The sequence below is a fragment of the Corvus kubaryi genome, unplaced genomic scaffold, assembly GCF_017639235.1.
Source record: "Corvus kubaryi isolate FWS band 111438036 unplaced genomic scaffold, C.kubaryi_AGA036_p1.0 37396, whole genome shotgun sequence".
Taxonomy (NCBI): domain Eukaryota; kingdom Metazoa; phylum Chordata; class Aves; order Passeriformes; family Corvidae; genus Corvus; species Corvus kubaryi.
This window is the reverse complement of record NW_024581135.1, coordinates 9,156,373-9,182,412: the sequence shown is the minus strand read 5'-3', so window position 1 is coordinate 9,182,412 and position 26,040 is coordinate 9,156,373. Positions and strand designations below refer to the sequence as shown.

General features: G+C 40.4%; 1 protein-coding gene across 1 annotated transcript in view; it reads right to left on the bottom strand.

The window, feature by feature from the left end:
• The window catches only part of SNX4 (sorting nexin 4), a 32,807-nt gene extending 7,561 nt beyond the window's left edge, over positions 1-25,246 (bottom strand). The window contains 10 exon segments of the mRNA XM_042040944.1: positions 2,333-2,398; positions 3,879-3,940; positions 5,475-5,547; positions 10,057-10,112; positions 14,097-14,144; positions 15,190-15,339; positions 15,417-15,555; positions 23,934-24,049; positions 25,033-25,188; positions 25,190-25,246. Coding sequence (XP_041896878.1) covers positions 2,333-2,398; positions 3,879-3,940; positions 5,475-5,547; positions 10,057-10,112; positions 14,097-14,144; positions 15,190-15,339; positions 15,417-15,555; positions 23,934-24,049; positions 25,033-25,188; positions 25,190-25,231 — 908 coding nt within the window. The 5' untranslated portion in view covers positions 25,232-25,246.
• Between the last annotated feature and the right edge of the window lie 794 nt (positions 25,247-26,040).

Sequence of the window (26,040 nt, the reverse complement as noted above, 5' to 3'; positions counted from 1 at the left end):
TCATTTTCAAGTAAAATCTATGTTTAGAGCAGTGCTAGAGCTCATCTGTGGCAGATGACTCTCAAAAAAAAAAAACCAAAACCAAACAACCAAAAAATCTCACCAAACAAAATGCTACCTTACCTAGACAGGTTTTTAAACTGAGTTTAATTTGGAAAAAAAAAAAATATTATTAAGACAAGCTACATTTCTGACTGCCTAACTTAGGTAAACTAGGAAAAGTGTTAAAGAGAAACATTGCAGTAACTTCTAAAGGCACCTGACATGCTCTCACTCTTTGTGTAAGCTGTCAACTAAACCTTTGTTTTGGTTTAGACTGGTTCAATATATAATGACAGTCTAGTTGATGCAGAGATAAAGGGTCACTCATTAATGGAAAAAAGGACAGAAGTCAAAGGTCTGGCATTATTTTCTTTCATCTTTTAAGTGCTAGTTAAAGCCATTCACTCCAACTTTCTCAGCATACTCTGTCACTTTAGCAAGCCTCATCTTGTAACACAGCCCACACCCAGAGAAGCTTTGGGATGTCTTCTCCAAACATTTAGCAGTTATAGATCATACTAACCAATAACAACTCAAAAGCTTAAATAAACATCTAGTAAAGACTACAGCATATGGGGCAGATAGAGAATAATTAAATTAGTTTTGAAGTTTAACATCTATATTAGGCAACCTTCTAGAAGTAGCTTTATGTCGCAATAAATTCCTGTCTGATATTATGGGAATGGTAACTGAACTGGTAAGTTGTACTTTAAAGAGATTATAGATATGAACCTTATTGGTAGGAGACCACATGGGTCACTGAATGAGTTCCTGAATCTCACAACTGCTGCTTCCTGCTTGGTGGTCATCACTGAGGGATTACTGTTGTACAAGAGTGCCAGAGCAGAGGAGATGACAATGAAAGCTTCATGCAGTGGTTAAAATTACCCAGAATAGCAGTTACCCACTGCTATTACTCTGGATCTTTAAGCCCTAACTGTGTTACAGACAGAAATATAAATATTAAGAGTGTGTGAGAAGGTTCGACCTCCCAATTGAGAAGTGAGACAAGTTTCTTTTAATTGGTTATGCATTTCCAGGTGTTTGACATCATGGCGTGGTGTATCTGAACCACTGAAAACCTACTTGCAATTCCTTAACTCCACTATATTATACCAAGTTTTCATAATCTCTTCAATTCCTGCCTACCGCAGAAGGTGCTTAACACCGTATTCCACCCCTACTTCAATTATTTTTCTTCTGAAAGCAGAGTGCATTCTCCATTGCTTTATTCTCACCAGAGCCCTCTGCCTTGAAAATATTACAGCTTTTCTTGGATGGAAGCCACCCCATGAGCCAAAACACAGAAATGTGAATAAATTATTCAGAGGGGGTCAAATTCTTAAAGATTTGATAAAACCAGAATTACTCTGAAGATGAGGGCATGGCTCCTCAAACCCTTCCACTTGACAAGGCCAGTAACAATTGACAACCTGTTAACTTGACAACACCAATAACAATCAGGCAGCAGTACATATGTAAATCTGTCCTATAAACTAAACCTGAGAACTTTATTTCCACACCAATTACACCTTATTGGTAAAAATATTGCATGAAGTGTCAAACACCTTCCATCTCTTGCTGGAGTTGTTACTTATCTGTTGTGTGGGATCACAGAAGAGGAATCAGAGTGGTAAGAAATGCTGTTTCACTTGCTATATATGACTACCTGAAAAGCAGAAGTCATGAGCCTAGAATACCACTTCTGTGAGCACTCTCAAGTGCTAGACTCTTATTTTGAAGGCTGTGCTTCACATACTCTGCCAAATGACTCTAAAGATGCAAAGAGAGGATTCTTTACTTTATTATATCCAGTCACCGTTTGTTTCAAGAATCCACTGGAGTTTTGGTGCCGATTAATTAAATTTCTTAACTCCCTGTAATTAAGTCCAAATCTGTGTACCATCTACTGCATGGTACAAAATGCTGCTATCAAAACCAAATGGATCTCATCAGGTCTGCAGTACATTAAAGTTGTATTCCACCAGTTTCTGGCATAGTAGCTTAAAAAAAACCTGGAAGGATTCCAAACACTTCTACGATTTCAAAATAATAATAAAAAAAGAAACCCCTCTGGTTCTCCTGAGGCTTTTTGAGCTACTTAATACAGTATATGGATGCTAAAACTGTGCCTGCATCCAAGTCACAGAAACACTGTATACTTAAAAACAATGCACCCCCAACTTTCTCGGTACTCATATGTACTTTGGGGTTGAGGGAAAAGAGAGGAAAGAGGGAGAGTTCCACATCTGGCTTACATCAAACTATCAGATATTCAGTCAGTACTTACACATCCATGTGGTGGCCAGCACTCTGCAACCCATCCCCCATCTCCTTTTCTATTGCACTCCACTCACTGTAGGAAAAACAAATGAGAAACAACATCACACATGAAGGGTAAGGGAAGTTAATAAGCTGCATCCTGTATAGTTTCTTTCCAGGTGACACCTGAATGGAAACTGCCTCCAAGTTAGACTTGGTCAAACTGTTTTCTTTCTTTAAGGAACAGCACTGACAATGTGACAAGGCCATTTATGGCACTCTGTAATACAAACAATTGTCCCTAAACTCATCATCACAAATATATGTAGTTTGGGATGGGTTTTGAGCATAATCTTGTTTAAATAGCTGAAACTCTATTTAAAACAAAATCAAACAAACAAAACCAAACCACCTAGCACTTAATATAAATGGGACAATGACAATGATGAACTTTCTGAAAGAGATTTTGGTCTCACCAAGAAGAAACTAAGCTTTCCAGATTTAGAGGATATCAGATAGAAGCCTCTCATTCCAAAAACCAAAGGGTGGGATTTGACTTCTGTAAGCATTTTACTTCTCCTGAAACTATTTGATGAATGTAGCTTTATGTTTTCATAGTAGACTGCTGTTTAGTTCTAGTCATGAAAAAAATACCTACTTGCAATTGTCTCAACTACCTATTTACATTAGGGGGATTATTTAGATAAAGAAAGAAAGAGAGCTACAAAAAAGATAGCAACAGACTTGTTCTGGACATCCTGGTACGTACACTGCCATTTTAATTGTGTTCTTAGCTTTGAGAAACCTTATGAGAATTCTTAGTTACAAGAATTACACCCACAACTCCTTTTACAACGAAAAAAGAGGTTCCCTTTATATTTCACATGATTTATGTGTAATGCATCTATTCTGTCCTTCACTTTTTCATACACATTCCACTCTGCTGATGTTGATATTTGTTTGTCTTTGTGTTATTACAGAACTGCACCTAATTTCATTTAAAAAACCCCAATGAGAAAGACATCTGCAATCCATTAACCCAGAGAATTAAATTTAGCACTTGAACAGTGTGTAGAAGCAGGAGGTTTCCCTTAACCAGAAGTTTAGATTCTTGAATTCTCCAGTGAAATGGAAAACTTGAGCATGCAATTCCCTCATATAAATCAAAAAAATTACTGGCAAATTCACTTACAAAAGATACTAAAATTGGATAGATATAATTGTTGACTTTTATCCATTAAAAGCACCTAGAAGCTTTTCAGAGACAACTGCATGAAGAACAGTGAGTTACTTTCTGAAGAAACAAAATGCCAACGCAGCAGCAGAAGGCCCGAAGGTCTGGCATACAAAGCAAAGCTGAAGTCTTCCACTAGAGACTAAGCTCAGCAGATCCAGAGATCTCTGCATGCAGCACAGAAATCTCATTAGCACTACAATACAGAGTTTTTCAAGATAGACAATGAAATGTTTCAGATATACTTTTCAAAAGCATAAAAACATAACCAAGAAATTCCCTTCTCTCTCCCCATAACTGTCTATGTATGTATGTATTTCAAAACTGGATGAACTCTTACCTGAATACTCTTCCGTAGTTGCCATGGACTTTATAGACACCATAAAGCCGGTCTGCTACCCTCTAAAACATTTTAGAGACAGGTTTTGGTCATCAACATTAAGTGTAATTGCCTTGTGAAAACCCACATACACAATCCAAGTTAAAGCCCTAATGTTCTTACACAGGTAAACAAGATTAGGCCTAAATCTAACCTAAGCCACTACTGAAAGGAAAAAAAAAAAAAAATCAACAGCTTTAAGTCCTGGAAGACTGAAGTCACAATCAAGGCTATGTTGAAAATTAGCATTTCAAATCTGTCTTTGGAAGTGCTCATTGATAGGATATGTCTGTGGAGACCATAATCAAGTTCCTTTCAGTTTTTGATAACCAAATACAAGGCATTCTTCATCCAAATAATGCCAAATTTATGCACACACTTGTTTATTTAATTTAGAGATGGCAAGCCAGAAGTCCATCTTGACATCAAGATTGTAGGCAAATCTTTAGTAAAATTCTAACAAGTGATCCGATTTTTCCACCCAGCTGAGTGAACTGAGGGAAAGGAAATGAGCTATCCATTGCAGAACTCATTGCTCAAGCTAGAGGTCATTTCAGCTGCTTGGAGTGCCAGTATCTGCTGCAGCCAGCACTACAAAGCTGGCAAAACCTCAGAAAAAAAGACACGTGTACACTCTGAAGTGTGAGTTGTAATCCAGATAATGCCCTTGCAATCATGATGTACCAAAGAATGAGAGTGAAGTTCTGCAAGAGCCACCATTATTATTATTATGTCTGTCACAGCAGTAGTAAAAAGGAAACATAAACAAATTGCCCAACAGATCTCACACACACAACCCTGAGAAAACAGGACTGTCTGTAGAACACCACTCTTCAGAGTGATTAATTCTCTCAAGAATCTGAGTTTAGCAGGGCAATCCATTACCTCTCTGCCGCACAGGTCCATCAAAAATTAAATCCCTGTTGAACATACTAAAAAGAAGTATCATGCTCTCATTATTGGAATTTAGATTTCCTATTACCTTTTTGTGTCTTTAAAAAAATAACAACCTTCCACTCTCAACCCACAGAGTATCTTAATGCACAACATAATTGTTGCCATCATTAAAAAGACTATTATTCATTGCAGATCAATGAACGAGCCAAAAAAGAAAACACATACTGGAAAGCATAAAGGATTCATACTACAAGCTCAGGAAAACAATTTATTATATGTCTGACCAGAAAACTGTGTTGAGGCCCTTCCCAAACCAAACATCCAGCAAAAGTAACTTGTCTGCTGAGCAGAGAGAAGCAGTCACCCCAGTCCTCTTTAAAATACCTCCCTGTGGTACGTGACCATCACAGGACAGGGCCGATTAGCAACATGCACTGTCAACTCAACCATCATATCTGGAACTCTTTCCCCCTCCCTAATCTCTACAAAGTCAGTGCCCTCACCTCTTGCTGTCTCCTGCTCCACCCTCCGGAGACAGACTCCCTCAGGCAAAACCGCCCTTATTCTAGAACACATATACCACTTCTCTTGACTAAACAAGAAATACTGCCTTATAAATAAATCATACTATTTGTCACGACACACATGGGAAATACTTACAGCTCTGACTCGCAGAAGGTGTGATATGACGGACTGCAGTTCATCGCTGTAGTGTTTTAGCTCAGTAAATCTCCTGGGAGCAGGAAACAGATAGTACATCATTAGCCATCATGAAAGCAAGCTTTCACAGCATGCACAATAGAGCCACAGCCCTGCGGCCAGCGAGACGGAGCCTGGGCTGTGTTGGAGTGGAATTAGCTGAAGACTCCTGAAGAAGTGACTGCTGAGTTTAATTTCCCCAAAGTGAACAAACATCCCAACACTTGCATGTCTGCTGGTTTTCTAAATGCAAATGTTGAAGGCTCAGATCAAATTAAGAGATAAAATTTTATGAAATGAAAGTAGTTAGCTGAAGTTATTACATCACTGGTTTGTTGTTTGGGTTTTATAATGGGATTTATAAAAGCAAGGGTTAGTGAATATGAAAGCTTCAAATAAAAACAAAGCCAAAATCTGCTGAAGCATATTTCTTAATAAAAGCATGTTTGCATTTCTGACCTGACAAAGATACTTCACTTTCAAGTTGCCTCTATCCAGTTTTGGGCACAGCTTTTCAGGGATTCAAGGAAGCATTCACAATTCCAATTCCCCTAAGGCTAATCCTTGTACAGTAACATTACATGTGAAATCCTACTGAGACTTGTACCTGCACAGGAGCCATGTATGGCTGAAGGCCATCAAATCACTACACCTCAACAAGGTACCAGACAGGGAAGCCACTGCAAGTGACATGTGCACACTGCTGGCTTGTCACTTCTGGAGAAGAGGCATTTTATCAGCCAGCCCAGTTAGGTTTCAAAGGCAATTTAAACTGACACCTTTAGCTCTTGCTAATAACAAAGGTGAATCGTTTGCCACAGCTTTGCTACTGACAGGTAACCAATTAAACCACAGCAACAGCCTCTTGTGTGCGCATAAATCCTCCCTACTACAAACAAGTCTAGCTCATGACCTACTTCGGTACACAAGAATGTATTTATTTCATCCAGATGGGAAGCCAGAAACAGCTTTACCTAAATGACTAAACAACGACCTGAAAATAAACACAGAAGAATGCAACTAGAATTAAGGAACTGGAGACTGAGATTAGTGTTTCAGGTTGATGTTCAAGAATGAAAAAAAATTTCATCCCTCCTCCCACCACAGGCACACAGTCAGGCTTTGTATTTCAGAATAGCTTGTACCCAAGAGGTCTTACTGAAATGAGTCGGGTCACTTGTTTTGGGTGACCAAGTATGAAATTCCAGGGTTTTTCATTTAACACTTCTTCCTCCCCTGCCAGGAAGTCTTCCCCTAAAATATTCCCATTCTTACACTCAAGAAGTAGAAGCTTTGTTATGACTTCTAATATTTTTGATTTCCAAGAAGCATTTTTTATAGTATTATGACACACACACACAGGGTTAAAGTACATAAAAAGATTTAAAAGTTAGCAGAGAAACTGTATGGGGAAAAAGAAATGTAGTTGCTGATCTGCATAGTGGGATTTAGAGAGCAATCTTTTCAGTTTACACTTCATAAAATATGCACCAGGGCTGCATGTCAGACAGCTGCAGACACGTACAGTGAAGATATTTGAAATAATTGAAGTAAAAACAAAAGATTAAAAAGTATGCCTCCAGCTCAGGAAGACTCCCCTTTCCACTCCAGAAATTTATAATGGGAAGTTTTATTTATCCTGTTTTGCCACAAGAAATCTTTTAGGAATGCTGTACTCCCTGAAGGCAAGAGTCAGGAACCTAGGAGGACTTTCAGTATCCTGGCCTCCAGCAGCAATACATCTTCTCCCAGACCAATTCCTCCTCAATTAAAAAAATAATTTTTAAAAATTACTACTTCAGAATCAAGCTCTCTTCTATTTTGTCTCATAAAAGCATAAACCAAAGTGCTGCTATTTTTTTCCCAGTCTTCTGCAAAAATTGATAAATTTACAAATATAAATTTCAGGAAAAACTGTTTTTAAGAGACCAGTGGTGTTACAGATCAAAAGTTTATGTCTCAAGTATTTGCTTAAATCCTACTCATTGCTCATGTAAAATAAAGTTACATAATTATAAAGTAATTTCCAAACAGAGCTCAGTGACGCACACAAAGGGATGTTTACTTTCCAGTGTATCCTAAGAGTAGAAGTGTAAAACAAGACACAGTTTCAGCACTCAGTAATTGAGGCTTTTTTAACTAGCACTTTTCACTTGGTTTTACTCATTCTGCAACGTTACCAACAGTCTAGATACTTAACTGAGTTATTAAATAGAACTTGAGACACAAATGAAGGACTGCTTGGGTCACATTGGTGTAGGAACACCAGAAGGTCTCTCAAAAATATCTATTATGATACAGGCAAAGAAAAAATTTTCCTTTACAGTAGACAACATTGCAAAGTTGTTTACTCTGTGCATTTTACACAGCAGTACTCCTCCCTGCATCAGGGGGTGGCAGCGCCAGTCTCCTGTTTTCTGAAGGGAGATACTACAAGAACAGAACTCTTCACTAAAAAACAAGCCACTTGTCTGAATAACCAGACAAAAAAAAAACCCCGAGAGCTACTTTAAAAAAAAAAAAACTGCCTTAGGAAAGAATTTAGTATTCTCTAAAGAAATCTTTCACCAAAAACCGAAAGCTATGGTTTTGATTAAAGCCCAGAGAGAGAAAGGATGAGTGCCATGAGGCCAAATCAGAGAGGTCTGCAGTAGATAAAAATTCACCTCTGAGTACCAGAATACCGTATTTTTATCACCATTTAATTCCACCATTGAAACTATAAATTGCATCCCACAGGAGAAGGTTTCGTTTTCAGTCTACATTTGACCTCAAAGAGCAGCCTTGTTTCAGCTGCATGAAGCTCCTCACGTTGCCAAGCTGAAGGATGCAGCTCCATGGCACCGCAAGGCAATCCCAGCTGGGAGCTGCAGCTCTTCCTCGCCTGTACCTCCGCTGGCCCAGGAACCCAAAAGCCTACACTCCACACAGCAGTCACACCTTTTGTTTCAGCAAGGTGAGCTTGCTGAACCACTTCACCAGCCAGCCACACAAAAGCACCAAAGGTAAAGCAGAGAGGCCAGGCATCACATTCCAGGCAGCTCAAGCACAAGTGTGCTGGGCAGAGCAAGGCACTGTCCCTCCTGTTAGAGCCACACATGCTACAGTGAAAGGCAAACAAACAACTCCTGCTCATCAGTTATTTATTAAACAATTTGTATCCCCAAGTTCAATTTGGAAGTTATGTAGCTGGCAGAATACAACAGAAAACATGTGCCATCTCTCACGTGGCTCTACCAAGGCACACACACTCAAGGACTGTTTTTGTTACAAGCCCTTTGCTCATGTTTTCCTTGTATTAACTCTTTTCCTGCTTTTTAACAAGCTACTTCTCACAACAGCTTTGCTTTCTGAAACATTGTTACCTCAAAAGATAACAAGGATGCTCCTTAAACAGTCTTGCCCACCTGTGCCTACAGTCAGACTTCTGGCAGTTTCCCTGCTGTGAGAGCAGGAAAAGATAACTCCTACTGGCCACAGAGGAAGATGACTGAGGATGAAGCAGTCAAACAAGGGACCATTCTCACCTGCAGATACAGAGAATTGCTGTCTTCCAATCTCATTCATGAATGTTAGCCTTTATATTAAACCCTGGCTAAAAGCTTCCTGGCCACCAGAGAAGGCCCTAAAAACAAGCATGATAAAAAAGGAGAGACTGGGCCAATTCACAGGTTAAGTCTTTGAAGAGGTTCAGAAAGGTATGTACCCTCTAACACCGTTAATACAATACCCACAGATCCTATGGAAGTACAAAGGGAACAGACAACAGAAAGCAGTCCGGCACAGCATCCCCTAGGGCCACTGCTGGAGAGCAGGTGCACCCAGAAGGGCACTTTGCACAGGTCTCCATGGCCTGTGGATGGCAAACAGCAACACCTCTTGGCCCCATCGCTGCACACTGATGCTTCTAACTACTGCACAAGTAGAAACACCCATTTTACTCTTCCCACATCACCAAGGGTGTGATGAACCTCCCACTATACACACTTACAATTCTGAGCAGTTTTTCCATCCAGCAGACTGCTCTAGTGCCTGTCCCAGAGCTCTGTAAACCACAACAGAGCTGAACTGACCTCTGGACCTCCAATAGCATCTGTGAAAATTGGCAGCTTGGAGAGAACTATGAACTGCAACACCAGGGTGCATGCATCCAGAACTGTACACTAGCAGACTTTTGGAAAGACCTACTATCAATCTGTACTCTGTTCATGCTTGAAAAGATTTCCTGAAAACAAATATTAAGAGGTTCTTTTTCTGAGTCTGGTTTTGGGGGTGTTTTGTCCCTTTGTGTTAGTCTAGCTAAAATGGAATACTTGTTTTACATAAAGTGATGGAATTTTTCTGAATGTTTCCTGCTTTTAGAAGCAGGATTTATCAAATCTTTTCACACTACCTCTTTACTGAGCTTCTGTTAAGATTTGAAGTGCAGAAAGATAATTTTTCTTTTCTGAATTTATACTAAAGAGATAGAATATTCTGTCACCTGAAGTAATAGCTGTAACTGAAAAAGGGAAAGGGAGGGAAGAAGGATGTGGAATCTTACTTGTCTGGGTTTTTCACTCTGAATGTTGCATTAAGAGCTTTTAATCTGGAATCTGCCTGAAAAAGGGGAAAAAAAGCTTTGTTAATTTAATGCAATTAAATTTCAGTGACAAAAAAAATCTCAGCCTTCTGGCAGCACCATTAGAAAAAAGTCCTGCCTTCATGGAGTATTTAAATCTTCAAACATTGAACAAGTTGACACCAGCTGCCCTGAATGTCAGATATTTTTATTAAAAAGTCAAAAAACTAAGCTATTTTTGTGAATATGATGTAAACAGTAACCACTAAAATAAAGCTGGTATAATCCACGTCCCACAAAAATAGCCCCTTCTTAAAATGCTGCACAAATCATGGAGTTAAGATACACAACCCCACATTCTTTTTAGATGAAGCAATTAGGTAACTTAAGACCATATGGACAAGCTATTTTATATTTTTCAAACCAAATAAAACCAGTGGTAGAGTGACCTCTATATGCTCTTTATTACCAGGAACAGTTCCCCAGTGAAATCAAAATCTTATATATGGTGTTCTCTTATTTTATGACTTGCTTTACAGAAAATATGTAATTTGTATATCAGAATAGAGCCCTTTTTAATGCAATGTTCTTCTCTATAGTAGAGCATATATAAATCTCTACAGAATAAAGTTCAATACCTAATTAAAAAGCTAATTGACTGTTTTAGTTTTTGAGATGTTGGTTTACCAATTACTGCAACAGTAGCATTGAACATTTCTAAGGAGATGGAGGGGGTTTTTTTCCAATTTTTTGAATATTAAACTGTGCAATGGGTATTTACTCCTAATAAGACACCAACAGATGAGAGAACCCAGCCTCATCCACAGAGGTCCACATCATTACAACTCTTCATTTCTATAATGCATTTTACACACAGCTCGCTCAGGGCTCATCTATACTAAAGAAAAACTCCAGTTGTGGGTAAATGGCTGGAGTTCACTTTTGATCAAAACATCCTTCTCTTCAGTAAAAGGAAAATAAATCAGCACACCTTGCAAGGCGTAGAGATTTCCTATAGTGTACCCCTTTAGCTAACAGGCTGTGCCACAGCTGCAAGCAGTAAGTTACTTCAGCAGTACTTGTTAGTGCTGGTGTAAGACAAGAGAATATTTTGTGCCCTGTTACAGAAAACTCAGAGCTTGAAGAGCTATTTTGAACTTGTCAGTGAAGAGAACACAGTGTTTTCCCAAAACAAGGAGAGAGTCCTTCCTTTGGGGCCCTTGCAACAGCCTCTACAGATAAGACTGGCACAGTCTGAGACTCTTTCACCTCCCACTGCATTTGGGCTGAGTAGAAGATGCCCCAAACAGCCTGGAGAAAAGGAGGCTCAGGGGAGACCTTACTGCTCTCCACAATTACCTGAAAAGAGGTTGTAGTGAGGTGGAGGTTGGTCTCTTCTCCCACGTAACAAGCAATAGGACAAAGCTGCATCAGGGGAAGTTCAGATTGGATGCTAGGAAAAAATCTCTTTACCAATAGGATTATCAGGCTGCCCACAGAAGTGATGGAGTCACCATCCCTGGATGTGTTTAACAGATATGCTGATGTGGCACTCCAGGTCATGGTTTAGTGGTGGACTGGTAGCAGAGTCAGGTTAACTTTAGCTGTTCTTCCAATGACCAAACCACCAAAACAAAACATAACCCACAAACCAAAAGGTAAGGGAACAAAACCCTCCACATTATAGTAGGAGAAAGCAGGTTCATTGCCACCACTGCATGTGACACTTCTCTAAGAATATCTTGCAAAGGGAAGACAAGGCAGCATGGGGAAGCATGTCCCAGATAGCACAAGAAACACAAAACACTGCAGGAGCTCTAAGTCCCAACCTTTACTCTTATTCAGAGCACTTCTGAGGCTTGTACAGTCTTGAATCTCCACTGCTATACCCCAGCAAGTCAATACACAAGCCAGTTACATTTTGGGTTGTTCGCAAACACCTGCAGGTACTCCTCACACATTCTCACAGTACAAACATCATCTAGATACACTGACATTATCAGAGTCCTTCCCTCTAAGCAGCTATTTCACAAAACACTGTATTTATGTTGAAACAGCAGGCACCAAAGCCATTTGAGTCTGTTGGGGCAGCATGCACATCCAACAGCTTTACACTTGGAAAGGACCACTTCCTACCCTACAGTTACAGGACAACTTTTCGTCTTTTGTCACAGGCACACGCAGTGCTCTGAAGAAAGAGTTCAGTAAATTCACACAAGCACTATCAGGCAGGAAGCATGAGCCTGACAATGCTCAACCATGTCATTAGAGCTATTTCCTTCTTGCCAGTTGTAGCACAGTAACTCTCACACACCGCTTCTGAGCATTTACACCAGAGTTAGGCTTCTTGAGAAACATCTGTCCAATCTTAGAATTGATTTAAGAGTAATACGCACAAGCATTTTAGAGAAGAACCACCTATCAAATGAGGTACAGCTGAGGAGTTTTCAGACAGTTAATGCCTACTATGATCCTATAATCATTTATGTAAACTAAAGAGAGATGGGAATTTTCTCTTTCCTACAGGAAGGGTTAAAATCCCAAGTGACAAATCCCTTAAATATAAAATTAAGTGCTGGGATTGGGAGGAAGGAAAGGCATGATTTAATGATACAGCTGGCAGAATAAACAAAGTCTCCAACATCAACATTCAGCTACAGCATGCTACACTGCATTAATTCCTAATTTAAATTTTAGTTAGAGGGTTCAAACACTTTCAGACAAAAGACACGTCCTGCTTAAATGCAGCAGAGGCAGCAGAAACATAAACAAATGGTCTGATTCTAGTCTAAAACATGCACTAAATAGAAGTTTTCCTTCCAGTGTAGTGCTAAGTATTGAGGGTTTATATTTCAGATGTAGAATAAAGGGAAGATTCTTTTCACCAGGCTTTTGAAAAAATTATTTTTCTTTCCTAAGGAAACTGGAACTGTAAAAGGGAAAACATACACAATCAAATCTAGAGGGAAAACAAGACTTGCTCATCTCTCATTTAATCTACAATGTGGTTTCAGGGAGGCAAATATTCTCAGCACTCTGCTATGAGTTTTCTTCCATAAACACACTACTGTGTGCTCTCCTGAAAACACCCTGCCAGTACAAACTTTCCGAACTCCTATGAGTGTATGCAGCTTCAGAGCTTTACATTGTTTGCACTATGAATACTAGGAGTATGCAAACCCAGCTGTGATGGAAGAGAATTATTGTCAACTTAAGTTATCAACAGTAAGTGTCAGTATCAAAGCCCCTTGGACACTGAGGATAAGAGCACCAGGGATTTTCTTTAGCTCTCAGTATTTAAAATAATTCTTCATAATCCACCTAGTTTTCAGTTGTGATTTCATGAGAGCAGATCACATTACAATGAAACAAAAAGCTCAGTATTTGTCCCCATACAGTAATTCTTCCAGACACAGCCCAGCAATCTATCAGCTTCTCAGATTCTTGACCTGTACAGACACACGACCTTTGATCATTTATTCCTGCAAGTCTTCCACCAGTTTACCCAGCCATGAACTCGCTGATGTCAATGGGGATAGGATTACTTCAAGACACATTCTGTTAAACAGTTAAGGAGCACCAAATCCATCTGTCTTAGTCCCTTTCACCAACTGCTCCTTGCAAAGAAGTCCTACAATTCAGACCTCTTTGCTTACCCTTTTTTTGACACCTTGCACCTCTTACCAGACTAAATCTGACACCCACCTTTAAAAATGCTAAACTAAACTGAAACACAAAAACCCACTGGTATGGCCTCAAGTTCATTACTTTTAAAGCTTATAAGGATCATACTTCTCATTACCAGCAGAATTACATAGGCGCATAACAAGCCTGCTAGAGAACTTAACTGCAGTCCTACCTATCACATGCCAAGAACATGGTTTTTGTAATAACAAGTAATCATAAAGAAATGCCTTTGACCCATTCTTACAGCAAACATCCTTTCATAAATAGCCTAAAACATGTTTGCTGGAGTATGTCTGTGTCACAGCAAGCATGAGACAAACAATTACAGTCATTACCTTCAACTGAAATCCAGTCTCATTCACCATTTCTTTCCATCCACCTTCCTAAAAATACAGGAGAAGAATGTTCAGTTAGAGTGATTTAAGAGTGCTGCAGCTTTTGCAAGCCCCCACGAAAGCCTGTATCAAAGGAGCTTCTCCAGTATGCCTGGCTTCTGCCTCAGTTACCCTCCCTATGTCTTTTCAAGAAGATGGGTTAAGAATAACCAATCATTATGTTGTGCTTACATACTAATCTCCCCCCAAAAACTCTCTTCTCTTCAGTACTTAATTACCTCAATCTATTGGCCAGGAGCAGAAGCCACACAGCTTTGTCTAAAGACGTAGCTTAGGTCTTTAGAGAGAAGAGTAGCTATCATCTGTTGCCTATGAGATTACCAGCACCTCCAAGGGCCTGTGTGGCTCAAGGCAGAGAGCAGACAACACACAGGTGACAACAGTTTGCAGTGCACATGCCATCACCCAGCTCAGGTGTACTGGCTGATTTTCCACTATTTTCAGGTCCCATACATTGGTTCACCTACACACTGTACTGTGCCATGGCAAACACAGCTGCTCAGTCCAGTATTTGGGAATCTCTCATCCAAGTACAGAAAAAAGAACCATCCAATATCTCCTAAAGTTGAAAGCTGCAGAATGAAATGCTTCAGCTCACAACTGGACCACAACTTTCATGACAACGTATTGTACTGGTTTTGGACCACGACACATGAATGGATCATGATCCAAACCACAAGGCTGAAGAAACCATGGATATCCAAAGAGTGAATTGGAAGCCAGTGCTGTCTGTGCAGTCAGCTTTAGTCCTATAGAAGCTTTTCCAACCAGCATGCATTAGGTTCCCAAAAGGCTGTTCCAAAGAGGTGGAAATTCTCTCTTAGGAGCCTTACAACTTGACTGGAAAAAAGTCGTAAGGTACATTAGAAGGGCAACTGTACAACTGCAGTGTGCTGTTAAGAAGCTTCACATTGTCTACCCTTCCTCCTGACATAGAGCAAGCTATGGGTCAATAGAAAGGAAGAAGATCAAAAGGACATTATCTTAAATAAATAATCACTAAATAATGTATTTAGAAATAACTTTACTATACCTGCGTTAAAAAAGCATAGAAGATTTTGTCTTGGCAAAGAACAGGATGTGAAGCCACACGTAACAAGAAGTTTTCCAAACCAATTCTTCTTCTTTCCACAAAATCTGGATCCATATTATCTGCTGATAGCTTATGCCAAACGAAGTCAGCCTAGTTAAACAGAAGAGTGTCAAGAGTAAATTAAAAAACAAACAAAACAAAGCAAGCCACAGTTCCGGTTTCCTTACCCTTTTTTCTGGCAAAGGTGGAACAACAATATGTGGGTAGGTAACTGACAAATAATTCCTCAGCAACTCAAATTCACTGTAACGTCGCCACAGGGAGTCCACAGGGGCACATTGTCCCTCGCTCTGGGACTCAACAGCTCTGAAAGATAAAGCAGCAGATTTGAACATTAGTGAGCTACCACCTACTCCCTCAAACCATCAGTGCAATTATAGTAAAGGCCCCAGGAATAGTAGTGATTACTGCATGACTTGACCATAACCTAAAGCAACCTTAATTAATTTCATGTCTACATACTTAATTTAAAAATATTTATAGTTTCTGCCTGATAGCACTCAAATTTTCTAGGAACACAGGAAAAGTCAACGCACTTACACATCAAAAACAAACAGGTGGGTCACAATTAAGTAAAGAGTCACACACGTGACTTAGTCTGCACCATTATAGAAACAGCCCAATTTCTCTTGAAACAGTGTTAGGTTCAAAGTCAGTAAAATTTCATGAGTACCTGAAGGATACAGAGTATTGTAAGAAGAAATTTACTATTCAGTGGGAAAGTCTGCACTTCAAAGGACAAAAATTGTCTTGCATACAACAGTTGATACAGTTACAAATATAACTTTAAAAATATTAAGATATTTTAAAGGATATTTTTAGAAAAAGAGCAAATTTCAAAGCACTTCTAATTTTCCTTTTGTTCAAAGTGACATATTTAAGGACAAAAAAATGTAACAAACTAGCCAGAGCAAATGGGTACAAAATTGATGCATCTCAAAAATTCGTTGAAGACTTAAAACCAACATCACCTATCAAGGTAATAAAGGATTTTATGTTACTATAAAAGGAGAAATCATTGAATATTGTAGGATTGGAAAGTAATACAAAAACTTGACGAGAAAAATAATTTTTCATACAAGACATTCAAAGCAACAGAATCATAAATCAAAAAATCAATATCATAAAATAAGCATTGGGTAGTAACACTTCTTGGCAGTTAGCATTTGCCAGAATACAGAGAGAGAATTCACACAAGGCACTTAACAGAAAACAGTGATGTCTATATCTACTTTAGTTCTTCATTGAAGTGACTAATTAGCATACAGAGCACTGGTATAAACCTACATGGAACAGTACTGACTGCTGAGTTTGGAAGGCACCTCTGCATGTCTGTGATCCAACTCCCTTGCTCAAAGCAGGCTGCTCTGAGCCACATCCAGCTGGGTTTTGAGTATCTCCAAGGACAGAGACTCTACCACCACACTGAGCAACCCACTCCCATGTTTGACAAACCTCACAATAAAAAGGGTTTCTTACTTTTAAATGGAATTTCCCATGTTTGAATTTGTAGCCACTGCCTTTTGCCCTCTCTCTGCATGACAGGAGTCTGACTCCATCTTCTTTACCTCTCCACCAGAGAAAAAAAAAATCAGCTGTCTCTTGCACAGGCTGAACAAGACCATCTCTCTCAGACTCTCCAATCAGAGGTCAGACAATCCAAGTCCATAATCATCCTCATGGCCCTTCACTGGACTTGCTTCACTAAGTCCACATGCTTCTGGTGCTGGAGAACTCAGAACTGGGCACAATAAGTTATGAACTACAATTAAGTTACTCATGTGGTACTTAGTAGAATAGAGTGCTACATTCTTTTTTCCAGCAAAAGTCAGGCTTTACAGTTCCTGAATTCATAAGAACTTTCTGAAGTTTTAAAACATCTAAGTAGTACACAAATTATTGATAACTTTAAGCTATTCTTAACCTACAAGGTCGGATTTCTAATGATCTAACTGAAAAACAATCCCACTCCAAAGCGGCCCCAATTATTTGATACATTTAAACAAAATACGAAATGCCTCTATTTGTGAACTCTCATTAGAGAGGAACAGTCTTGATATATACTTTGGTTTAGTTACATCTTAAGGTGGAAATAATATCACATAGAAGAATGCAAAAGATACTTTTTTAACTTAGTAAGATGGAACACTTTTTATGTATCTACCCATGCCTTGGAGAAAGAACATTTATTCCAGGTGACTTTTAGGGAAAAAGAAACTTCACAACTAAGAAGAAAACAGGATAAATTCATAGCATTTAACACAAACTGCTAGAGATTAAAACTATTTGAGAGCGACTCAAGAGAAAAAGGCGAGCACACTGCTGACAGCCACTATTCACACTGCCAGCATCCTGCAGAATTCTTCCCTATTAGAGTATTTTAATTCAATGAAGCTGCACCTGCAAATACTGCGTTCTGAACAGGGTAAGCTCAGCCTAGCCTGCAATGACAGGCTGTGAAGCATTCCTCCCCACACTAACTGCTGCACCATTTAAATATTTCAAGAACACTTCGGCTCAAAGCAGGTATCTAGTGACTGAACTATTGATGAGTAGAGGTAAATCTGAATAGATAAGGAATTGAGCTACTATGCCTCAAAAGATGAATTGTTTAGTCGAAAGCTGAAGGCACAAACATTGCATTCCTAGAGGAGAAACTCCCAGCAGGTTTGGTAAACAATCTGGCCATTCAAGACACATGAAAGTACTTCAGAATTACAGATTCTTTTTATCTTCAGCTTCAGCAGCTGTGCTGATTTACACCATGGGATTCAAGAGCACTACTTTCACATGGGTTATCATCACCCCTTAAGCAAGACTGCTACCATCCATACATGATAGTATTATGGGGACCCTGCCTGAGAACAGGCTGCAAAAGCAAACATAAGCAAGAAGGCAAGAAAAACACAGGTCAGGACTGTCCTGAGAACCCAGCCACATCCCAAGAGGGCCAATCTGTGCTGCAGATACAGATGGTGCTGTGCCAGCCTTCTGACAGGAGAATGGTCCACTCTAAATTATGCTTTTAATGCTCTGAAATTGTTTTGCAGAGTTAATTAGAAAGTAGGAGCAGTAAAGACCATGCTTGAGCCTTAACTGCCAAAAAAAAGAAGCCCTTTCTAAACATGCCTGCTTATCAGCTTTCTATTTGTTACAATTAATAAGAACCCATCAGTTATTTTAAAAAAACCCATAGTAGTAACATCTCAGTCTACACACATTAAGCAGAAAACTAAATTTTAATCAAAAATTTTAAAAGGTCACTTGGGAGCACAGCACTTCAGCAAGAAAGGACCACAGCTTTATAGAGAAGCCTAGTCCTACATCAGCACAAACCACTACCTTGTTACTTGAAATTTTATGCCCGCACAGGGCCTCAAGAACTCCAGGAAGAAGGAAGCAGACTGCTAGACCAGTTCATACCACTCACTGCATCTTTCCTGCCCACACTGAAGACACTAAGGAAGTTTACTACATCTAAAGCCTACTGTCAATTTATTCTGACAAAGCAGACCTGTGGACAACAGCTAGGCTTTCCTCAGTCTAAGTTAATCATGCTTTACAACCCTTGTGAGGGACACAAAACCTCACACTATACCCTGAAGAAAAAGATTAAATTACTACCAGAGGATCTTGAAGGTCAAACCTGCCTGTGTAGTTTATTCTTTCTTAACTAGACAGCATCTGATACAACTCCTCACTGTAGTCTGTGTTAAGCAGCCTGACATTATTCTCATCTCAGATCATACTTGTTTCCTTTATTCTAACATGCATTTATTCTCACTGTCTCAGAAGCGCAAACACTGCCTTTTACAGCTTTTATCTTCATCAGAAGGGCACCTATGTAGCACCTAACAAAGAAACCATGCTTCTTTAATTAATTGGCTTGAATACATTTAAGACATTTTGAAATTATTAATATCAGTTTCAGATTCCCCCTTACACCCAGGCTCACAGTAAAGCTCCCAGATTGTGCTTTCTAGAGCACACAATGCTGCAGAGTTGGGTAAAGGAGGGGAGCAGCAAAGTTCTTTGCAAAGCTGCAGTGGGAAAGCATTGCACAGCCCTCAGTTAGGAGCCTGTGTCAGCACCATTACCTTTTAAACGAGGTAATAAGAGTTTGAAACTGCACGGATGGATTTGGGACAAGCAACCAAGATGAGAGAAATCTTTTTTTTTTAATCACACCAAAAATGTCTCCACCTGGTTACATATGAGGTCATAAAATACCACCAATTACAAGAGCATTTCTCCCCAGGAACACCATTTCAGAACGGAAGTAGAAATCCACAAAGGCACTCATTACACTTAATACCTTCACTACCATCTAATTTTTTAGACCACATTATGAACTCCCCCATTAAATGCAAGTATTGCAGACCAGTTTCAATTAAGATTATAATCACTTGTTGACATTCAGTCAAACTTCTCAATTTGTTTTGGTTCTAAAAACACAATATAATACTTGTGCAGTCTTCAGGCAGGAAAACCATATGTTTCCCCTTTAAGTACACTTTTAACAATGCAAGTTATTCATTGAATGAACCAACCTGCCTGAAAAAATTAAAAAGACAAAATTGAAACCTTCAGCTTTTACATTTATAACTGATGTTATCATAACCAATTCAAAGATTACATTACTCCATGTCTCATTTATTTGCCTTAACTCAAAGTGTCAGTGTGAAAACTTTAGTCCATCTAATTAACCTCTTCTCACTTCCCATTTAAGACTAATTATCTTAAATGAGCCATTAAACAATTCTGAAAGCAATAAAAAGACGAATGGCTGCAGAGTACTAAATCAGACAAGAAGGAAATACACAGGTTTATTTCCTTGTAAAAGCAATCACCTCTTCAACGGGAGAGGCAGTAACTTTGCTTTCAGCCTTTGACCTTCCAGTGTACGAGAAGTGACACTTCCTAGAGCAGGCAAGGTTCACTCCCTGCGCAGAGGAACACCATTTTAGAGGGATGGGCAACTTTTTCCACCAGCTATTTAGAAATAGTTTCTGTATTCAGGCCTCTCAGACAGCTGATGTCTAATAATTGCTCTTCACCTGGCAAGCTGTATGACAAGGAGGCACTTCTCTTGCCAGAAGATTTTTCACAGCCAGGTGATTCTTTGGTTTTTTTACACTGTCACACAGTTTACTGTATTTAACTAAAACATACATTTGTTAGGCAGATGAATGATTCACAGTATCAATCAAGCAAAAACCAACAGAAAACTAAGTTCTCAAATCCTCTGTCTTCTTTCACCTCCCAACTCTCCCCTGTTTAAAGCTCAGGCTGAATTTAGACTTTTTCCCCTCATACCTCCTTTGGAGTACTTTGGACAAATCTTCCTGACTCCCATTTGCCAAAATCTGCCTTTTGCTGTTTTATCAGAACACAACATACCTCTGTGGGCATTCATCCTCTGCCTCTTCCAAGGAAACCCATGCCTGGGCTTTCCACCTCATCCAGTGTGAAATAGGAAACGTTGAGAAGGGGATTAAACAAAAGCAACAAAGGAAAAACTCCTGAAATCCCACAATGCGGCACTGCTATCACTGAACTGTGGCCTGGCCAGCTACTAATTTCCAAGTTCATTTCTTGCACAGAAACTTTCTTTAGAAGTTCTCACACATTGGATGGGCAAACCAAGGTCTTAGCAGAGAAGCAGGTATCACTCGTGTAACAATTTAACTTTTGGAAAACTTTCCAAATACTGAAAACAGAAATACGACTAGTAACTTCCCAGCCATATTGGGGAAGTAAAAAGGAAATTAACTGAGCCCCCTTGTCAAATTACTGCAAGAGGAAGTGAAGACTAGTAGGGCTGGAAACTAGGGATCCTGCTATTAAGTGGTCAGATACCAGGCTGCACAAACTTATGCTACTTTTTCCTAAAGCCACATTTAAAACAGAACAAAAAAAATACACTCTAGTCATCATATTGTTTGATCAGGAAGAACAGGATAGAGACCTTACAGTCAGCAGGGATGAAAGGAAAGTTAACTAAATGGAAGTGTCCTACTACTACAGAGGAAATTGTTTACTTTAAAGGAGACCACGAAAAAAAAGGCATTCCCTGTATGTTCTATAATTAAAAGTGCAATACTACAGAGCACTGTAGAGTCTGATTGACTTTCAGCTCTGTCATGAAAAATACCAGGTACAAGGCCAGGAGTCAGATTCAGGGGTTTATTCTACCTGAGTTCTTGTAGTTTCATGCAGACTCTGATATAAAACAAAGCTGCCTAAAATTCTAAGAAGTAAGTCTGGGTTTAAGTGATGTCCTGAATATTTGCTACTTCCCTTATAGAAAGCAAGTGATATGCTGAGCACATCTCATGAAGGAATATTTAGCTACACATCCTAAGAATTTGTACTTGCCTTAATGCCATTTCCCACAAATAGGTAGAAGTGAACTCTGTTCTCACCGGGGGAATATAAAAATTGATTTATTTTTAAATAACTGTATCGTTTAACAGAAGCTGTGAAACAAACCGACATCACGACGGGTTGAATGGAAATAGCTCACCATAAAAATCGAATTAGCTAATGCAGAAAGGTGTACACCAAGAAGACTCTTTCAGGAAGCACAGCCTTTGGAATTGGCTGAGGCTCTGCAGTCTACAGCAGTGAAGTTTGTTTTGTCTCCAAGAAATATATCTACATCAAGGTATAATATCACATTAAAAAAAAAAAAATCAACAAAAGTCACACAAAAATGTGAGCATAGTAATAAATCTTTTCATTTTAAAAAGCAACAACATCACTTGCATTTTGAAAACATTTTCACCAGCACCAGTGAAACTTACGTGTTAAAGGTTTAAGCACTCAGCTCCTACTCTATAACAAATATACTGTGGTCGTAATTGTATCCATCTTGTGTCTCTTACTCACCCAGATAGAATTCCTCAATTCAAACTGAAATTAAATGCTAGATAGCAATAATGGTGGAACCCCAGTTCACATAAACATAATGCAACTATTATTAAGTGGTCTTCCCTTTATATTACTACAAACAGTTTCATTCTTCAGCTACAAAATATCTTATTACCCACAGACAAATTACTGTGAAGCCCACCTACAGCTACAGGCCCAGCAGGAAGCACATTTAATAGCCACCAATTATATTTATGCAAGAAATTTTGCCTTCTCAGCAAAAGGAATAGAGAACCTATTTTATTAGAGATGTGACAAACCCACATTTTCAATAGCTCTGTGACAAACATGTAATTGGTCTTGGTATTTGCTGACTACAGAGTAAAATAAATCTTAATGAAAGAACACAATCTGGCCAGCAAAGTACAGTTTTGCCACTACGAAAGAACAACTGGGAAAGACCAGTGGGAGCAAATCTAAAGTAATGCAAGGATGACTGGAAAAGGAGATGCAGTCAGCATGTTCTGGGGCTGCATAAATCTGCCCCCAGAGTACACTTCATATCACAGTTAGGCCCCACTGATTACAATTTTCTTCTCTTTTCCTTCAGAAATATCATTACAATAAAAATAACACTACTTACATGAGAGGGTGTGATCTTTAATATCAATACGCTGTAGAAGGATTTTTAAGCATCTGCGCAACTGTCAAAGAGTTACAATATTTGAAAAGTACATGTCTATTTTGGATTTCATTCTTTAAGTTCAGCAGAAATATAATAAACTTATCCCAGCAGGCCTGCAGTCGGTGTGACTGGTGTGTCCATCAGTTAAACAAGCGAAGAAGCCTTTTAACTAGCAGATAGAAGGCTTACGTGACAGTATTACAATTTGAACTGCTCAGAGCCTTTGCAAAATGAAACTGCTTCATTTCAGAAGGTTTTCTTTGTACAGCACATCATTCCAAAGGCAAGGCCCAAAAGTTAAAACTAGTAATATAAAGAAGAGCAAAACAAAACTCCCAATAAAGTCTAATTCTGAAATTCTTGTTTCTAATTCTGAAAATCTGAGTAACATGATCCTGCTTAACAGGAGTTATCTGTGACTGTTTGGGAGGTAACGATACGTTAGAAGAGATTTTAAAGCTTTGCTCACTACTCAATACTTGAAGTTTTGTGTTTGTGGTACTGAGAATGTTTATCATACCAGTAGTATTAATCTTGTTAACACAAGAAGACTGGGAGCAGTAAGTTCCCCAGTGAAAGTTCAAGCTAGTATGAAGAAAGGAAATAATTAACTCTAACCCTTAAACCATCTACAAGGAGTGTGTGGTAATCAGATCAAGCAAAACACTTAAAATATAAACTGAGCAGTAAATTTTGACCACATGACACAAGTCACAAGACTTCTCTTTCTTGTCATCTCAAGCAAGCCTAACCGTTACTTTAAACCTCTCTCAAACACAATCTCACAAATACACATATAAATTTGTCCAGCTTATGTCCAAAAAATAACCAAGCAGTTGCTGACACCATATTAACGCAACAACTTTCAAACACACATTTTTCCACCTAGCCCCAAATGAAGAATTACAGTACACAGTTACACAACACCAGCGCTAGTACTGGAGATCAGCTGCCAAATTTTCACAGGAAAAGATCCTCCAGAGTGGGTTGATAACCACATAACAAAGCACAAAACAGCTAAATCCTCTCATCAACTGTACCTGATTATTTTTAGGGGTGGAAGGAAGGAAAATCTGTTTAGAGTGGCACATCCATGTACTCTTGAGAGTGAGCTCTCATCACCCACCTAGTCTCAATGAGGTAAGCAGTGTACGTTTCTTGTATGTTCATGGCATTCCTCCCAGTCCGTTTTTCAGCTTCTGAAACCGTGATTTCCATTTTCTTTGCCAAACAGTCTTCCATCTTTTTAGAAGAGGAAAATAAAGATTCATGTAACATTAACCACACAAGGCAAAGGCTACTAACCCTGCCTTCCCTTCTCCTACACCACATTCGTTCAAATAAGACAGGTCTCTGTGGGATAAAGGCCTTGACAGGGCTTTGCTTTATACCTATGTTCTGTATCATGTTTTCAAGTGAAAACTGGAAACCTGCTTTAGGGGGAAAACAGAAAGTCAACAAACTGACAGCTTCAGGTACCAAAAACCACCCTGAGCCGGGAGGATAAAGAAAAAAAAATATTTTTCTTTACAGGTAACAAAGTAACCGTTTTAAAAAACCAAACAAACTAAGCCGAGTACTTTCTATCCAAACACTTCCCAAATACCAGCGAATTCCTCCTCAGGACACCCGGGACACATGTAGCCACCTCTCCCCTTTCACAGGAAACAGAATATATCCGGACCAAGATGTTTTTCTTTTAATCTCTCAGAGGAGGATCGTTATCTTTTATACACTGGCCGCCAGAAATCAGTAAGGACCACACGCCCACCACGGAAAGGCAAAGCTGCACTGACCAGGGAGGGGGAGTCACTTGTGAAGTTAAGGGGGGAGGGGGAGACAAAAAGATATTTGATAATTATAAATAATAATCTGACACTAGGGACGAGGACAGAGGGTGCACAAAGCTCTCTGACAGCGGCCAGAACGGGGCTGCAAAGAGAATCCCGCAGTTCAGAGGGTCGTGCTGCACAGCTCTGCCCCGCGCTCCACCGAGCAGGGCTCGGCCCCAGGCAGCGGAGGAAGGGCTCGTCCCACCTGTAGCCCCTTCCCGCCGCGGCGGCCAGCGCTGGGCGAGCGCCCGGCCCGGCCCTCCCGAGCCCCGCCGCGCTCCCCGCCCGGCCCGGGCACCGTGCTCAGGAAAGCCCGGTGCTCGCCCGGCGGAGCAGGCCGTGAGCCCGGGGAGGGGGACGCCGCCCCTCCGCCGCCGCCCCCCGCACCCTCACCGCGGCCAAGGGCTGCTCCGGGGGCGCGAGGGCGCCGTCGTCTTCCTCCTCTTCTTCTTCCTCCTCTTCCTCCTCTTCCTCCTCCTCCTCCTCCACCGGGCGGCTGTCGCTCGGCTCAGGCTCGGTGCTCTCCATGGGGCTCGGGGGCTCGGCCGCGGCGCTCCGCGCAGGCGCTAAGCCGGGCTCCGGGCAAACCCATGGCCGGTCCTAGAGCCGGGCCGGGCCGGGGTGTGTCCGCGGGGCGCGGGGCTGCGGGCGGGGGCGAGGCGAGGCGGCCCCGACCCCCGCCCTCGGCCCTCGCCCTCGCCACCCTCCGCCGCCGCCCGTGCCCATGGAGAGGGTCGATCCGGGGGTGCTGAGGGCGTCCTGCCCACCCTGTGCCCAAAAGAGGCTCGTTCGTGCCCGTGTGCACGGACACCCCTCGCTGTGACAGTGCTCCGCTCCCCCACAGGCAGCCTTGAGCCTGCTGTCCCTGTCTGGGACAAAGCTTCCCCCGGCCCCTCACCCGCACTCTTACAGCTGGAAATGTTTATTTCTAGGATTTGTTTGTGGTGTTGTTCCCCTCTTAGTTCTCAGGTCACCGAAGAGTTTCTTGTGCCATGCTTGGCACACCTTTCCTGCTTGTTTGTTTGGGTTTTTTTGACACCCTGTGTTGTTATAACAAATAGCATACCTTAAACAAAAAATACATTCCATATTAACGGGAAATATTTCAGATATTTTCTCCTCTTTCGTCTATAGTAGGATTTGTCACTTTCCTTTATTGAGCCTCTTTCAGCAGCCATTAACTTTCCCACAGGATGTTTGTTAGCATTAAGCAGCTCGGGTTATTTTTTTAAAGCCCACCAGCCCATTATTGTCCCACTCACTCCTTCACTCGTAGTGAACGACTCAGTCGTGCTGTGCTCCTTTTGCCTTGCCCTCCTGGCTGCCAGCCTTTTCCACCAGCTCCCTCCAACACCAACAGTGGCTGGACATCCAGAAGTGCATTTTCCTGCCCACCATCTC